The 17,340-nt window shown below is 38.7% G+C and overlaps 2 protein-coding genes across 5 annotated transcripts in view; one reads left to right on the forward strand and one right to left on the reverse strand.

The window, feature by feature from the left end:
• Positions 1-1,749: 1,749 nt before the first annotated feature.
• Positions 1,750-7,241, reverse strand: Brd7-9 (Bromodomain containing 7/9). 4 transcript variants are annotated; one of them, XM_011641398.3, is made up of 4 exons: positions 6,940-7,241; positions 5,391-5,502; positions 2,847-4,547; positions 1,750-2,580 (listed from the first exon to the last, which is right to left on the reverse strand). In XM_011641398.3, the coding sequence occupies exons 3-4, from the start codon at positions 4,435-4,437 to the stop codon at positions 1,907-1,909; spliced, it is 2,265 nt and encodes a 754-aa protein (XP_011639700.2). In that variant the 5' UTR covers positions 4,438-4,547; positions 5,391-5,502; positions 6,940-7,241; the 3' UTR covers positions 1,750-1,906. The 4 variants fall into 4 exon arrangements, with proteins under 4 accessions (XP_011639700.2, XP_011639699.2, XP_011639701.2 ...); XM_011641397.3 differs by lacking the exon at positions 6,940-7,241 and adding an exon at positions 6,056-6,418; XM_011641399.3 differs by lacking the exon at positions 5,391-5,502.
• A 1,394-nt stretch (positions 7,242-8,635) lies between these two features.
• Positions 8,636-17,340, forward strand: part of kcc (solute carrier family 12 member kcc) — a 74,012-nt gene continuing 65,307 nt past the window's right edge. The window contains exon 1 of the mRNA XM_089084730.1: positions 8,636-8,893. Within this exon, the coding sequence (XP_088940856.1) occupies positions 8,821-8,893 (73 nt within the window). The 5' untranslated portion in view covers positions 8,636-8,820. The remainder of the gene's footprint in view (positions 8,894-17,340) is intronic.

Below are 17,340 nucleotides of genomic sequence, written 5' to 3' on the forward strand. Positions count from 1 at the left end.
AGTGCGTTTATCAATTACAAAATAGATAACGTTACGGATCTATTATATCCATTTCTACTGTAATGTAAATTAAGAAACTTTTGTCTCGGTATATAACTTTTTAATCCTCCTTTTTAGTTTTAAAAGTCAGAAAAAAATTAAACGCTACATTAAATTGAGATTAAATGTAATCTAATAAATACGTAAAATCTAAATATCTTAAATGTATAAATTCAATCAATTATTTTTTTTATTTGAAACTTTTATATTCCGACAAAAGTAAGATTCGTGATTTAAAAAAAATCTATCTATCTATAAAATATCTAAAATAGTCTATCTATAGGAAAGATCTATCGAAAAAAATTATTGAATCGTCGAACAAATGTGATGAAAGCTTTTAAAATGCGGAAGAGATAAATATAAATTCGCTCGAAGCTGCGTTTAACACAGAAGATATGATATAAAGTGTATTACGATTAATTAATATTATTGTAATTTTATCTTTGACAATGGTGTAATTGATGTCGATCTGATAACGCCTTTTTCACGAGCTATCATTAAACTCAAAGAGCGCAAAGAGCTTGATTTCCGAAAATAAACTCTCGCATTTGCGTAATCCTGCTATCGGCAAATCTCCGAGCATACGCGATGCCGAATGCGATGATGAAGAAGGAATTATGCATTTCTCGTACGCAAACGCATGTGTAGTCAGCTGCATCGATCAAAACGATATTATCTGACATAAACGGATTAATGCAATTGCTGAAATCCTGACCAGAAACGTTTAACTTGATTACCTGTATGTTCATTGCGCTCTTGCAGATTATTCTCAATGTTGAAATAAATTTTCTTTTTATTCTTAGATGCATTAAAAATAAAAGAAAATGTATGTATTATTACATTAAATCACGCGTTTATTCATATGTGTTTGAAATAAATAGTAGAAATAATAAAATTTGAATCCGCATCAAAAATCACGCGCTCTCTTTACTAGATATTTTCGTGTGGAAATAAATGAAAATTTAAAATTGTATCTTAAATTATAATCCTTTGGATCCTCGTGAAAGCACTTGGAGGTTCTATAATTCCAGCTTAATTTCGAAGCTTCAACTTGGAGTTTCGTGAATCGTATCGCACATTAATCTCCTTGAAACTCAGAACATTCACGGAGAGTATGAGTATTTAGTTACCGATATATAACGTATGATATATAACGTATTTAGCATTATCTATTTCATCGAGCATGCCGTGATTGATTTCATTTTCGACTACAAACAAAACTCATCGTGGTAGCGGCTCGTCTTCTCATTACGCTTTGGAACACAAAATACAGCGATAGCGACTGTACTTATCAGTAATCGATAGTATCTTTGTACATTTCCTTTATGTACCTTTCGTTACATATTGCATACGGGACCGATATTGTGTTCTGATAATACAGCACGCCGTATCGAGTATCGATATATGTAAATTACATTCCAGCATTACGAACATTGCGTAACAAATGAGCTATTGTGCACGGAATAACAGATACGAGTCTGTAAAAATAAAAAGTAAATTTATTCTTCTATAAAACTATATAAAAAAATTACAAAAAATTGTTTCCTAGTTAAATGCCTTTCTTTTAATCTCCAAATTAAGAAATATATGTGACACGTTAATATTCGTTCTATTTAATAAATTCTTTTTAATATTCGCATCCTAACAGATCTTTTTTCACATTCTTGGGGAAAATGAAATAGAAAGAATGAAATGAAGTAAAGCATGTAATTAAAATCAGACATAGGATTATGTCAACTAATTTATTAATCGTATATGCGAAAGTAGCGTATCAATAATAAAATGTACAGAAGTATATTATAATATTTATAATTTATTTCTATTTATAAATTATATTACGGAACATTCACACATTATCGCATGCGCACTAAGATTCAGATAGGATGTCCTCTAGAGTTTTATCGTCATGGAGAGGCGAGTGCCCCAGCGTAGGATCGCTCTCTAGGAACTCGCGCAGCTCGGACTCGAGATCGGCCACGCCAGACGGTTCCGACGCGCTCAATAGCGACGGTGGCGTTTGACTGCTGTGAGTCATGCCGATCTGCATCTGAATCGGCGGTGGCGGCTGATTCGCACCCACAATACTGATATTTTGATTTTGCTGGCCAGTCGGACTCAGCAGATTCGCGTTTTGAATTGGCGAGGGGGTCGGCAACAGGTTTGATAATACCTGATTACCATTATTCGGATTTGGCGGCAGTAACGAACTGTCAGCGACTATGGTGGGGTTGTGCGTAATCGGCTCGACTTCCATGGGTTCCGGTCCGCCCAAGGGCGCTATGCCCATCGCTCTACGCAATCCGTCTACCGGCGCGATCCCCGACGGTGGCAGTTTCTTTGCTATATCAGTGAGATTATCGGTGATCTTATCGGCTAACATCACTTCGGCGTCTGCTGCCTTAGGAACGTTAGACAAATGGGCCGGTGGTGGTGCTGACAAACGCTCATGTTGGATCTGTTTTAATCGACCTAGCATTTGCGATGTGTCATCAAGGCGGTTTTGTAGAGCGACGCGTTCCTCGCTATACTTAAAATCTTCTTCTGTAAACAAAAAGATATATATGTAATTAAATAACGTGGAAGAACAGTAGACATTAAAGTTATTAAATTACAATTGAAGGCTTTATTGAACGAAATGCATTTTCAATTTATTTTAAAACAGGAGAATAAGATAATATAAAAAAATAGATTTAAATTGCGAAATTTAAAATATGAACTATCTGCATGTATTATTCATATTTATTTAAAACAATGTTTTCTCTCTATATATAAAAATCATTTATTTTCATGATTATTTATATATTTACCTAAATTCTCTAAGAAATTTATATCGATACCAAGATCCGACAGTGTCTTTAACTGCTCGATATCAACTTTGACTTTATCCAATGACGGAATGTTACGATTCACGTCTTGCATAGGCTTCTCTAGCAAATGCTTGATCTTTTCCTCCTCTTCTTTCAGTCTTCGCTTTTCTTCGAGGAATTTCTTTGTCTTTCTATGATCGCCGCCTGTAAGAATGTCCAACAGATCGTCGACCATAGTCAATGTGTAATCACAGTCCTTTGCAAAATCTAGAATAGATTCAGCGTATTGCACGGCAGTCTCGTCGCCGTAAGTCTGATAGACTAGGTCGGTTTCTTCCTTGGTGAGATTCGCGAACGTCGAGTCATAGCTCGGTGCATATGAACCAAATGCGCCATAGTACAAAGGTTTCACTGGTTTGGACATATTCCTTCGATCCTCGCGGAATCCTGCTAATGCTCCAGTGCCATGATTCAATTTGCCTATAAGTTGTCCTAGCGACACGGGTCTTTGATTGGTCCCGGGAATAATTCCATCTCCGGGCACAATAATCTGTAAGCTGGTAGTGCCGTCTTTCTTCTGTCGCAAGAAACCCATCTTCGAGTTGACTCTCTTCAAACTGAGTTTCTCCGCTGCCGCTTTGGCCGCTCCTCTAGCTTGCTTCAATATTTCCTCTGGCGTCATATCATCTGGTATTGCCTCAAATTTGCCTAAACTAGCCAGTCTCATTTTTCTCTGGTTCTCTTTCCTGAGCTCTTCTGCTTCTTCATTACGTTCCTCCTGCTCGCGTTCTCGCTCGATCTGTTCCTCTGTCACAGGAGCATCCGGATTGTTGAGATCCTCGATGCCCAATTCAAATCCGAGCTCTTCTTTCGTGATATCATTCATGTACATTAGAACTGGTCTAAGCTGTCGCAATTTCTCCGGAGTGACCATCTTCAGACCAACATGTAGCAATTTTTTCGCCGCTTTGTAATAAATAGTATCGGGATGATTATACGTCATAGCATTGTCACACATAAGTTTGAAATCGTCTACGAATTCTTGTAAATTCTGATAGTTGTTGTCGTCTATTTTTTGCTTTATCGTGCTGAAATCCATCGGATTCGTGATTATCTGAGAATAACCGGGCGCAATACTGTCTGTGACTGGCCAGGCGAAAAATTGCTGTGGATCCCGCTTCTCCATTGATCTCAACAGATGCTCCAGTAACCTCTGAAGAGGCGTACGTTCTGCTATTTTTCTGAGGACGCACGTCCTGGGCTCGCGATGCGGCGATAGAGAGCTTATATTACTAACGCCGACCCTTAATTCGCCACTGGATGATGGTCTAGGCGGCAACAGCTGGTTGTGATTGGTACAAGCTTTCTTAGGTACAGGCTCGATCAGGTTTTCATCGGCGTCACCAACCGATTCTTGACTCGATTCCTCTCTCCGTCTCTTCTTATCTTTATGATGATGTTTGTGTCGTTTATCTTTCTTTTTCTTCTTCTTCTTGAGTTTTTTGTGACCAACATATCTGTCATATTCTGCGTCCCCCTGACTGACAGAATAATTAAGACCCAATTGCTGTTGATAATGCTGCGACAGCATCGTGGCTTGATTCGGCGACTCGCTGCCGTGCTCGGGTGTTCCAGTATTACCTCCGACCTTTAAGATTAACTTCAAACTAGGCGGCTTGTCCGTCGTTGTGTACTGGCCCTCTGCCAAAAAAGAAAAAGAAGAAAGAAATATACAATTAGTTATCGTTTGTGAAATAATCTGTTATTTCTTTTTAAGCAGCATACTAAAATTGTTGTTCTAGAAGCCATACATATGATCTGTTGTAAATGTGCCACATGCAATCTTGCGTAAAGATTATGCAGGATAAGAATATAACACAAAAAATATATATGACATCAGAAATGTTGCAATGTGTGACACGATGATACCGAAAAAAAGGTAGTGCATATTGTGAAAAAATATATGTATGTAAAATCTACAGGACATTAAAATGACAGGTGGATAGGAATTATATCGATAATGTAATATCGATAATATAAATTAATGATTTTATTAACAGGATAGCGTGACCTTGTTTTCACATTCAACAAACTGGAAGCGAGATGGAAGTAGCTCGACTTAAATCAAACAAATCTTAATGTATAAAATAATTTCCATCAGTTATATCAAATCGAATAATCGGCGGGAATAATCAGGGAGAGCAATCATTAAAATTGAAAATACCTCACTAAGAGGTAAAGCAAAGCATATGTGGCTTTCACTGCCATGGTACATAACAGCCAAAGGAGTTACATGATTGAAGTGCAACAGGTTTGTCTGTGTGTGTGAGACTGTCTGAAGTGTGTCCAGCGCTTTAGGCATACTATTCAGTTGTAGCAAAGGAGGACGACTTAGCGCAAAATCTTGTTGCACTTCAACGGATTCGACAGACAAAAAAATGAAAGGGTTTGGGGGCAGAGGCGGGGGGGCGTTTGATAAATTTTCGAAGCACAGCTAGCTTCTGTCGTGCAACCAGTCCATGTCCGTTGTTACTCGTCACTTACTTCCACGTCGCGCCTGTTGCTGTGGAATGCTCGGTTTATACTTTCGAATCCACCTCACTTCTACTCCAACCTCACTCTCAGTTTGTCCGTGGTGAAAACGAAGTCAAAATTCCTGTGCATCATTAAACTATGAGTATGAGAAGGATCCCAATGAAAATTACAATGTGCGTAGACCGGTTCTGCAAACCGGGATGTGAAACACCCTTCGCTCCCGAGGCATCCTCACTTTTCATTCGAATCCTTTTTAATTCTTTATGATTGACACATAAGTACACAGTTTGGTGCGATGTAATGATGCCGCATAGATGACATACATTCTTACAAATCTAATCTATTACATTCTCACAAGTCTAATCCGTTACATCTTTACAAATCTAAATCCGAGGAGATTGCTCTATGAAACGAGCTTCCTCGTCAAGAGGACAAATCATTTTGACAGAAGTTTGATTTGACATTGCGTTAACGTTACCAGTCATTCATTCCGTCGAGAACGATCGACAATTTCGTAAGACGACAATTGACAGAGCCGAGCGAGCGTAACAAGGGTAGAAAGGAGGAAGTCTCGAAGCGACGAGCACAGAATAGAGCAAGAACCGTCCGCGCGAACCGTCGACCAGGACGCGGGTGTACGAGAGCCACGCGCGGTTTACCCGTCCGCTTCTCACCTTCGTGCCTCTCGCGCTTGTGCTTTTTGTGCTTCTTCGAGCCCATGTCTCGCGCGTTCGACCACAGCTCCGGGCGAGAAACAAACTATCGGCGTCCCTTGGGTGAGCTTTCGCAACGGCCTGCGAGAGTGCCGCGCTCGGTTGCGTACACAGACAACACGGTGGCGGCCATTGATGATGTCACGTCCGATACCCGTCGTCCTGCCGTTCCGCCGTTCCCCACCGTTCGGTCGGAACGCCGCGCCGCGCCGCGTCGCGGCGCAGCGTGAACCGTCATGGCGGCGCATCGCGCGCGTTATTCGGATGACCGAGCGTTCTATCGCGTCGTCTCCTAACTTGAATCTCATGGATGGAACGTGCACGCGGAAGGAATCCCCTGTCCCCCAGCGAATTGTCGCTGTCTCTGAGGAAACGATTACCTGATCTTCGGCGAGATGAATCACCGATACGACGAACGATAGAAAAATACCTTGCGATCGCGAGATTTCCGGCGAGTTAAGTTTCGTCGCAAAGGGAGCGAGAGAGAAAGAGGGAAGAAGGAGACGGAGAGAAAGAGAAAGGGAGATTTTCGATCCGAATTTTGTTTCGAATTTCACTCGGATGTGAGATTCTCGTTCTCGTCCTCGTCCTCGTCCTCGTCCTCGCGACGAAGTCATAAATACGTCCGCGATGTCGAGAACGAAGTTCCGTGGGGGGCAGGACCCAGGCAAATTTCGCACGAAAATCGACCTCGCGTTTCGAAGATGGCGACCGTCTATGTGCGCTCGTTCGTACGTACGCCGCCCGCTTTGCGGGCGACCGGGAAAACCCTTCCTAACCTACAAAGGTGCCTCGACGCACCGGCATCCGACGTTCCTCGGAACACGCGATGGCAGGGTACTCACCTGCGCCGATCGTGCGACGACGTAGACGAGACGGGATCCTTCCGGCGGTCGCCAGCGACTCACCTCGACGACGCGATTAAAGGGACGGCTATCAGCTGTTTCGCGCTCGAAACGCCGGGAGACAGGGAGAGAGGAATGGTGAAAGAGAGACGGAGAAACGCCGCTCGCGCGTTCCTGCGGGTTTGCGACTTGTAGTGGAAGAGAAAAAAAAATGAAGAAGGGAAAGGAAACAAAAGGAAAAGAGTATCGCGCGCGCTCTCGCGCCGTGCCCGCTTGCGCGTCTCCGACGCGCCGACTGGCTCGCGCCCTTCCGTGAAATCGTTGTGGAATGCGAGAGATGATAAAACGCCGTCATGCACAATGACAGACGCGCCGAGCGGGATGATGCGAGTCGGTAAAAATAAAATCTTGCCTTCCCCTCGATTCGCTTCTCGACCGCGATCGCGCGGTCCTAGATTTTTATCTCTTCGCGTAGACAGGTGTCGAGAAAACCTTCGGAAAGGAAAAATAAAAAATTTCCGCGAGATCTCGCATTGACAATTCGCCGACAATCGCACCGAGAACTCCAGTTCTGAATTCGAGACAAGTTCGAATCAGAAGTCAGCAGTATGACAAGCATTCGCGTAATCGATAACGTTTTTTTTACGCAAGGAATCTTCGATGCGAATGCGAAAGTAATTTTTCCAGGAAGGATAAAAGAGAGATTTTTCCGGCAAATGATCGCGTCATTCCGAGGGCAGCGGGAAAAGGAGAATGCAAGAGCGAGATCGATTTCGCGTAACGAAGACGTCGCGTCGGCACGCGTCGCATAATTCCGTGATCACGCGTCGGCTGCACGCATACGCCTTCAGCAACGCGTGATACGCAGTCATGAACTTGCTAGTTACGTCACTGCGCACCTACGCTCGCGGTGGGTGGTTCAGGGACCCGCGAGAGGGCGAGCCGACGCCGACATCGCGGGCGCGCGTGGATTGCAAGAGGACACATCGTCGCGAACAATTCTCTTTGTCGCCAACTCGATGCCCGCTCCCCCCGTTCGCCTGCCGAGTCAGTCCTGTCTCTTTCACTTCGATCGCGTGCACGGCTCGTCTTGCCCCTCTGTTTTCTTTCGCAGTTACGCTTGTTCATTTCGCCCATCACGTTCCTCATCGTTGACTTAATTACCATCACCCGCGCCTTTCTATCTCCTTTTACGTTTTTGCAATCTCATCCTCATAAGGTAAGATTTTCTTATTCCATTACATTGTCCGTCGTGAACATGAAATAATATACATTTATTTGGTTTTTTTTTACCCTTTATTTTGCATTCTCTTTCTAAACTAAACGATCGATACTTTTTTTTTTATCATATTTTTCTCTTCCCTTTCTTGCTCTCGTTTCCCTATACTTTTTCTCTTTGCAGGCCCGTTTGTTTACTTTTTGCACTCATTCATCGTTCTTTTTTTCTCCAACTATATATCTGAATACATTTAGTTTCGATGTGAAGTACATGAATTTGCAGGGAGTGCGAGTAAACAAACAGATCTACGTTCTTTCCCCGGGACAACAGACTTTCCCCTTTCGGTAACTCGCCATCCCCCTCCCTCTCGCTCGTTCGTGATCGTCCCTCCTTCTCCAGTCACTGCCCTTACCCCCACTCCGCGCTGTCTCGCGTGAAGATAACGCCGAGCCGGTCGCGGCGTCCCGCCGGTCGCGCGCACATCGCACAGTAGCGTCCCGTAATCTCACGTTAGCGAGTGGGAAATGCGCACGCGAGTGGTCGTGCGCGCGAGAACGTGCCGATTCGTTTGCATCGAGTGTCGTCGTCCGTGTGTCGCCCCGCGTATTCTCCGTCGTCTCCAGGAGGTGAAGTGACAAACGGTGCACGCAGCAAGGAGAGGCATGGAGAGATTCCGGGTGACGCCGGCGAGCAACGCCGCGAGCTACAGCCGACGGTCGCCGGTACATGATTACGGTGAGTATTACAATGTAATCGTCATCCGTTGATATTCCGCGTGAATATATGCGCGTGTACGTGTGTGTGCATGTTCGCGTTTCGCGAAAGAAAGAAAGAAAGAAAGAAAGAGAAAGGACGAAGACTCTCTCCACGTGCTCTACGTGAAAGACAGCGTGGGGTCTCGGTACACTCGTGCGCGCGCGCTGTGCATGCACATGTCGTGTGTGTTTTTCTGCACACGAGTCGTGAAAATGCAGCCCACCATGTTGCGCGCGACCGCCGCCGTTCGCAGCTGGCTTCGCGTCGCTTTCGGAGCAACGGCGGGACGGCGCATGTTTTATCGCGAATCGAAACCCCAGCGGTGCGTGATCCCTTTGTGCGCCTAAAGATCGCTTGGAAAGATCAATATTTTCGCCGACTTTCTTAAGAAAGTCTTATTTCTTCGAGTCTCGAGAAATATCTTTCTTATAGCACAAGATTTTTTTTTTCTAACAATTTTAAATAAGACAAATGTGAATAATTCTATTAATATTCGGAGTAATCTTGCGAAATAGTATAAATCGATGGGCGACTAGTTTCAAATATAGTCATTGATTGAGGAATCATCACCGAGCGATATTGAAAGTACATCGCGCCGCGATGAAAATTAATCAAAATCAAGAGGAATCGTTGCACATTGCTTGAGAATGAGACATTTGGCTAGACAATAGATAATTATATAACAACGAAACCGATCAACCGCGATAAAAGATGCGAAGACGTCCGCGATGACTAAGATCAACTTTGCTTCATTATTCATGCATTTGCATAAGCAATTGTGATCGATTATTTTTGTTCATCATATAAATATGAAACGTTCTTTTGCAGTAAACATCCAGAGAATAATATAATAATTTTTGTAAAATTGTTGGAAAGACGTCATTAAAATCATATCCCGATTTATAACGTCTTGGAGACGTCTTGTTTTAGGAATCATTTTTATGGTAAAATTATGCGGAAATTTATGGTAAAATTATGCGTTAACGAGAAGGAAATGAGACGAAACTTAGAATTGCTCAATGAGTCGGTACTTTAATAATGTTATATTTAATTATAATTAACAATCTAATAATCTTTAATTAACAATATTTGATTTTATATTTATTTTGCCGCTAGCAAAGTTATATAAGTATAGAATAATTAACATATCAATTTCGAATCAGTTTAGTTTCAGTCTTTTTCTCGCGTTCTTAGTGTTAATGCATTTCTGCCCAGCTTTGTTTTAATTGTATTGTTATAACACTGTCTGTAATAAAAAATATCGGAATGTTCGGTTTGAACTGCTAATAAATATTTTTATAATCTATTTAGACTGGTGCTATGCGTATTTCAATCAATAAATTACAGTCAGTAATATAAATAACTAGACATTAAAAAATATTTCACTAAACTTTCTTTTTAAGAAGCCTTAATAATATCTTTAAAATATCTTTCATGAAGTCTTTTAAAAACATTTTAAAAGAATATTTTTGAGACATGTTGATTGTTGGGAAATAACTGTTGGCCTATCGCCAGCCGTTAGTTATCGTCGTCACGTATTTGCATTTCTCATCGAAACTATAATATTTTGGCGAGGGTTTACAGTCAATTCGTTTTGTCTTGCAGGGATAAACTGCTTAAAGAGTAATATCGAGTGAGGTTTACGTTCCAAGGTCGATCGATCGATCGTCGTCGATGATGGAGATTAAGACTGATCGTGTTAGAAGCTCGAAATAATAACGATCAATACGGATTGTTTCATAAGCAATTTCTATACGGTAAACTTTGAAGACAAATTCCTCGACGAATTGAGAAAGTCGCGATTAGTTTTTAATTTATTTTCGTCAGGTGTGCAGTGAGATACAGCTAAATTTACTTCTATATTAATATGAATTTAGCTTTCACGATTAGATAAATTTAGTAATTCATTTTATGATTAATCAATAACAATTGCCATCCGAAATAATTTTTTATTTTAAGAAAAATTTCTATATGAAATATATTGTATTCGATGGGATCTAAAAAAAAAAATATTTCACTTGTTTTGTCTTTTCGAGATATTAAGGTAATCTGAAATTTTTTTAATGGAACATTTTTATATTTTTTTATGAAAATTGATGGATCATTTAATGTTGAGTAATAAAGTATTCGCGCTAAAATTTTAACAACGAGCGTAGTTTAAGAGATATTTTATCTTATCCTGACAAGTTTTCATGAAATATGAAATATCTTATAAAATATTCAATTTGTAATATTATCTTGAAATTTTTATGTACTGAATAATAAAATAAATCCATCGGTATAAAAAAAGAATTGTTTTTTTTAATGTTTTTAAAAAAAGGATATAATTTTATATTGCAAATTTCATATTTTTTTTGAAAAGAGTATTATATTTTCTTAATATCATGATTGATTTATCTTATTATTCTGTTGCTATGATAAACTTTTTTCTGAAACGGATTTTTTTTAAATTAAGAAATAATAAGATATTTGGTAATTGTTTTTTATCTTGTATATTTTTCCTTAATGTTTAATGAGTTTCATTTAAAAAGATATTTGTTTAACTGTTAGGACTTCTGATATTAAAGACTAGAAATCTATACAATATCTGATACAATTAAAAAAAAATTTATATTTGTTGAAGAATATTTTTCTTTATTAGGCTTATTAAATAATCACTTTACGGAATCTTTATTTAAACTTAATCAAAAATAAAAAATCGCAACATATTGCGACATTGTTGGACGTTTGATTATTATTGTATAAATTTTCAATTTCACAAATTCTTATCAAAGACGTTTGCGTTTTTGAATAATCTGTGATTGACTTAAACGAGTTTCCGTTCGCGTGGCTCATATTTTCTTCAAACTCTCAAATTTTCCTTGGCATCGTGCGCAAAGCCCGGCTATTTTTATCAAGATGTGATCGTTCCAGGCGTATTAATAAATGATAATTTAGCGTTGTCGTTCTGTTTAATAACGTGGCTTTTCGATTTCATTGGCGGATCGGTCATCGACATAAATTAATAATCGGCACACAAAGTGATACTGACATTTTCATTGACGTATGTCATTCAACTTCATTGTTCCTTTGTATCAATTACATATAAATTGCATAATGAATAATTAATATTTAATTAACCAAAGGGGCGGATTTTATTATGCGGTATTGTTATAATGATTTGTCGGTCATCATTTGCGTTCATCTCGCGATATCTCGATTATCTCGAGATGCATGTTTTTCCAAATCAACAAAGGATGTTTCGCAAGTTATCGTTCTAATCATTGCGCCGTCAGGATTTTTGCAAAAGGAGATAGCGGTGTATCGGTTATATCACGTAATTTGTATCGAGAGAACTGGGCTCGTTCTTGCAAATTAATCAACATAGCGAAACGCAGCGGACTGCAATGAGATAAACGCCCGTCGTGTCAACGTCGCGAGCGAAATCGTTTGACGCGAATCGATGCAGTGCCGCCAGCACATCAGGCGGTAATTGTCATCGCGACAATAACCGGGATTATTATACGCAGTAGCGTCCAGAGTCGTAAAACCAAACTGCCGTTTAAAATCAATCAAAAATTTTAAGCGTTCCTCCGACTGTTTCGATTTCAATCTTGACATCGTTCAAATGAAATTCAATTTCGTGATTTACTTGAGTAAAATGTTGTCGTATACATCCGTCTTTTTTAAGTAAAAGTAATTTTAGAAAAAGATTTTAGGAAAAATCTTTGGAAGAATAATTCGTTAAAATATCTCATTCTTTTTTTCCAATATCTAAAATTTCTGCGATATCGACACATCTCGTCATTATTATTTTCTCACTTTTATCATTTTCCGTTATTATAACATTTTAAGGGAATAATTAACATTCAAAATAACCGTGTATTAAAGATATATGTGATTTGTGCTCAATATACTCAAAAGTATACGTGCTCAACTTCTTCCGGCCGACGCAACGTCTTATCATTTGATATATGATAACTAAAACAGATATTGATATTTAGTGTTCCACTGTTTGCTAGATTATCTGCAACGATGATTCATGAAACTTCTATGAAATTTTCGTGAATATTCCACAAGTCACAACACAAATACGATAACGACATTTGCAATTTTCGTATCTTTTTTATTGCGACAATAATTTTATTTTCTACTTCTTATAAATGTATTATATTGTAATTATTCCATGAAAGAGATTTTTAAATTCTTGAAAATACTATGAAATTTTTATTTAGTAAATATTTCGCACACACCTGTAAATCGGATTTCTGAATGATGAATGAAGAAATCCTCCGAATCATGGAAGCTTCATGCAGAAAGTCGAAACGCGATGCTCCAGGATTAGAATATCCGCATGATCTGCATTTTATCTACGTCGCATGGTATTATTCACGTCAGTCCAATTCTCCGTAAAGATCGTTTAATTTGGCACGCGATAAACACTCACAAAAAGAAGGCCGTTGTCGTTCGACGTTCCGTGACTGCAGCTGCAGCTGCAGTGGCGCGTTTTCTCAAATAAATACGTATATATATAGAGCAGTGAATTTTAAATCGATTTTGTGAATCCACCATGAACCGGTTAAGCGACGAATTCGTTAAAAAAAAACCTGACCTTCGACTTGCAACCTTTGCATGAGAAATGCTTGTGACGCCAGGAAGGCCGGACTTGATCGACGAGAAACCCCGTCTTGACAGGGTGTAATACAGGGTTGGCTCGAAGGGCGTAAAGGGGAAATGTGCAGCTGCATCTCTATCTCTTACAAAAGCAGAAGTGATAGTGATCGATAATTGTATGTGCTCCACCCTGCAATTGTCCACGTGTCGGCTTTATAATCTTTCTTTCTCTAGCTGCTTTTATTTTTTTTGTCTGGATATTGAAACGCATATTTTATATAACTCAAATTTTTTAAATCCTTCGTAAAATTTTATTTAATTTTATTTTAAATACGTGTGAAAGAAACAACAACTAAAAGAAGTAGACGCGCTACAAATTGGTTGATTACAATTGAAATAATAGGATTAAAATGATTTTTTTAAAAATTAAAATAATATCTGCATAAAAAGTAGATTTATAAAAAATTACAAAAATTAAACTTATCGATCTTATTTTTAAGACCTATTTTTGAATTTTATTATTATCTTTAATTATAATTATACTTAATTACTATGAGTAATTTAATTCATTTAATTATGTCATATCAAATTTTCTAATGTTTTAATTACCTAACTTAATGTTTTAATTATCTAACATTTAATGATTCAGATATTAAATTATAGTGACTATTATTATTATGACTATTATATATTACCCGTGTTCTCACTGTGCACTTGGCGTAAAGTGTGACCAATTCTCATCTCACGTTGACATTGAAATCGATCTTCATATTAGGTAAATAAAACTCGGTGTCGGTCAGCCGTGTTTAGCATGAAATGTTCATTCAATGAAAATAGTTGCACACACATGTATCCATGCACACGTGCCTGCATGCATGGGAATTTGCCACGTGAATGTCACGTAAAGCACGTGGCGCCATCAAGCAACCGAAGGTACAGGATGCAACTGTTAGCTAGAAACTTTTTTATCCACTTACACGAGGGATGATTTTTGTATAGAGAATATTATAGAATATTCGGCCCTCGGAATCTATTGTTTTTATTCGAGCATTGTAATATGTCGTCATCATCTGTTTCTGCTTATCAATATCGAATCATGTTTTTAAACTTGAACTCTGAGAATTTCAATTTGTTCCTTAAAATAATAATTTCTACAAATTTTTTGTCTGTAGAGAAATAATAACTAAGATGATATAAAATATATTTTATAAAGAAAAACGAGATAATTCTAATTTCCGTTTTTTTTTATAATTCAATAAATTTACCTTCTGTCGATCGAAGTGTTTCGTCTGAAATAAAAATTAAATGAATTAACTGGCTGGATTTCAACTAGTAATTTAATCGAATGTAGTCAAATGTAGTTATAGCAAAGAAAATGTTTAATACTGTAAACTTTTTGGCAAGAATACAATACAAAAAGTCATCACGTATGATCGTGATGCATCCTGAAAGCAATTGTATTTTCTGGTGTTTATTTCATGACACGCAAGACCGAGAAATGTCAGGAAGATTCGTGCCGATGCGTAAAAGATGCGTGTCTCCACATATGACGCGACGTGTCAACGCGATATTATATACAAACCAACACGCGTCATCCTGGCGCATCGCCAAAAGAGAGACGTTGCCTTTGAATCCTCACGAAAATTATGCTAAACTCGTTCGCTCCGTCAACGGAAGCGATATGCGCGCTCTTATGTGTGAGAAAAAAAAACACGTATAAAATCCAGCATCCGCGAAAACAGACCTATGAATACGAGAGAAAGAGAGGATTCTAATTTACATTCCGGATCTGTATATCTTTCGCACGTGGAATTTCTATGTCATCGATTGTCGATATTTCATTCCGCGATTACGGATGCGAGGTGACGATTCGAAAATCCGAATATTCGGGCGCGCGAGAAGAGTCATCGTCGCCGATTGTTACGCGCGACTCTTACGTAACGCGGGGCTGCTTTAAGCGGACAATACTGGTTTGATCTCACAGGCAATTCCTCGGTATATTCCCCCGTCCCAACGAAAAGCGGCAGCCTTTCATTCATGAAGCGGATCTTCTCATTCTGACGGGACGCGAAGCGCATTTCGACGCGATAAACGCTGTAAAAGAGAACGAGGACCCCGCGTGTCAATTGACATTCATTCTCGGCGATACGTCATGAATTCTCGTCACAAAACACAATAGGCGAGACTGGTGAAAGAATGAGAGAGAGAGAGAGAGAGAGAGAGAGAGGGGTGAAAAGAGATAGAAATCGACAGCATTTATTCAGCAATGCTTTAAAAATACTACGTTAACGCATTAAATGACACGCCAGTTTTGGCACGAACTTTGCAATTAGAGGCTGCATTGTTATGCGACAAGTAAATGAAACTCTGTACAAATACGCTCGTCTCGATTCACTTAGCTCTTTGTTAAGAACGCGCGACTATACGTAGCTATTTAAACATTTTAATTAAAAAATTAATATAGAAATCTGAAATTAGGAACTTTAATTGTTATAATTTAATTAACGTCCGACTTTACATGTGTACTAAGAAATAGACAAGAAAGTTTTACTTGATGTTTTACTTCTTATTTTGAAGTCTGTCAATAAAAACTAAAATTTATCTGTTCTTACAACAGCATCCCAATTAGCAACAATTACAATGAGACTGACCGGAGGAATTCAGTCGTCTTATTAAAGGGATTAAAGGGTTAAAACGTTGTTAATTCGCCGCGGAATTCAAGTAAGCGGAATTGAAGGCAAAAATCCAACCAGCGATTGAATCATCCCGACTATAGTCAAGCAGTTATAAAGCCAGAGCTTTAACCGGTTCGTCATCGCGCGTGTGGAAACAATAATACTGTAATTGGGCCAATAATAAAATAATCGTTAAAAGACTTGGGAGCTGCATGCGTGTATGTTTGTCCGTTTCTCTTTCTTTCTCTTTTTCTCTCTCATTCTTTCCTCCATTAGATCTGAAGCGCGAAGGATGTCAGTTTTATTGTTGTCAGACATGCATCTTCACGCAATCGCATTTATCCTTATGGGAAATTTTAAATGGGAAATTAAACCGCTAAAAGATTTTCACGGAAGTGCTAGAATGGGATATTTAAAGATTTAAATAGTATTTTCTTTTAGGAAATTAGAATCCTAATTTTTTGACTTTCGACTTTCTATCCGCTCCATTTTTGAAAAGAGATTATTTATTATTACTTTAGATTTATTTTATTTTAAAAGTTTTAAGATTCTTAGTTTTAGTTTTATTCTTATTTTATTACATTCGATTACATCATTGGATAGCAGTTAATAACTGATGCTAAGAATAGTTTGATTTTTTTTTTTTTTTAATTATGTAACAAATAGGTAGCGATTACACGTGATTATCTAACTAAAATATCACAAGATATCGGAGGAAAACGATGGTAATATAACGAGGGTAAGTTTCTCGAAGGTCGAAGTTTGCTGGCGTACTCGAAACGGACCTGGTTCTCCGGACTTCCGACAGTCGATACGATACTGGCGATTTATCGGGCGCAGAGTGCTCTGGTATCGCTGATTCTGATCGACAAAAGCCTTGGAAAAGCTGACCGTAATGTATAGGGTAGTCTCTCATTGCGTATCGAAAATAGCTTCACACACTTTTCTTTAAAATGCAAATTTTACGGAAGATCGGAGTACGCAAAAAATCAATAAAAATCAATAGCTGAAAATAATATGAGTTTATACTTCTTTATTAATTCTTTGCGATATTATATTTCTAGATCGTAGATTCGATAATTATGTAAAATGAATTTACAAGAAAGATCAAGACCGATTTTTCCCCTCAAAGGAAGACAAAGCTAATCTCATCGAAAG

The sequence above is a fragment of the Pogonomyrmex barbatus genome, unplaced genomic scaffold (assembly GCF_055798465.1).
Source record: "Pogonomyrmex barbatus isolate J1 unplaced genomic scaffold, ASM5579846v1 scaffold9, whole genome shotgun sequence".
NCBI classification, from domain to species: domain Eukaryota; kingdom Metazoa; phylum Arthropoda; class Insecta; order Hymenoptera; family Formicidae; genus Pogonomyrmex; species Pogonomyrmex barbatus.

Coding starts and splice junctions, on each gene's coding strand:
- Brd7-9 (XM_011641396.3), bottom strand. CDS start 6,101: ATGGGCTCGAAGAAGCACAAAAAGCACAAGCGCGAGAGGCACGAAG. Junction 4,548..6,055: donor CAAGCGCGAGAGGCACGAAG/GTGAGAAGCGGA, acceptor CTTTTTTGGCAG/AGGGCCAGTACACAACGACG. Junction 2,581..2,846: donor AAATTTCTTAGAGAATTTAG/GTAAATATATAA, acceptor TTTTGTTTACAG/AAGAAGATTTTAAGTATAGC.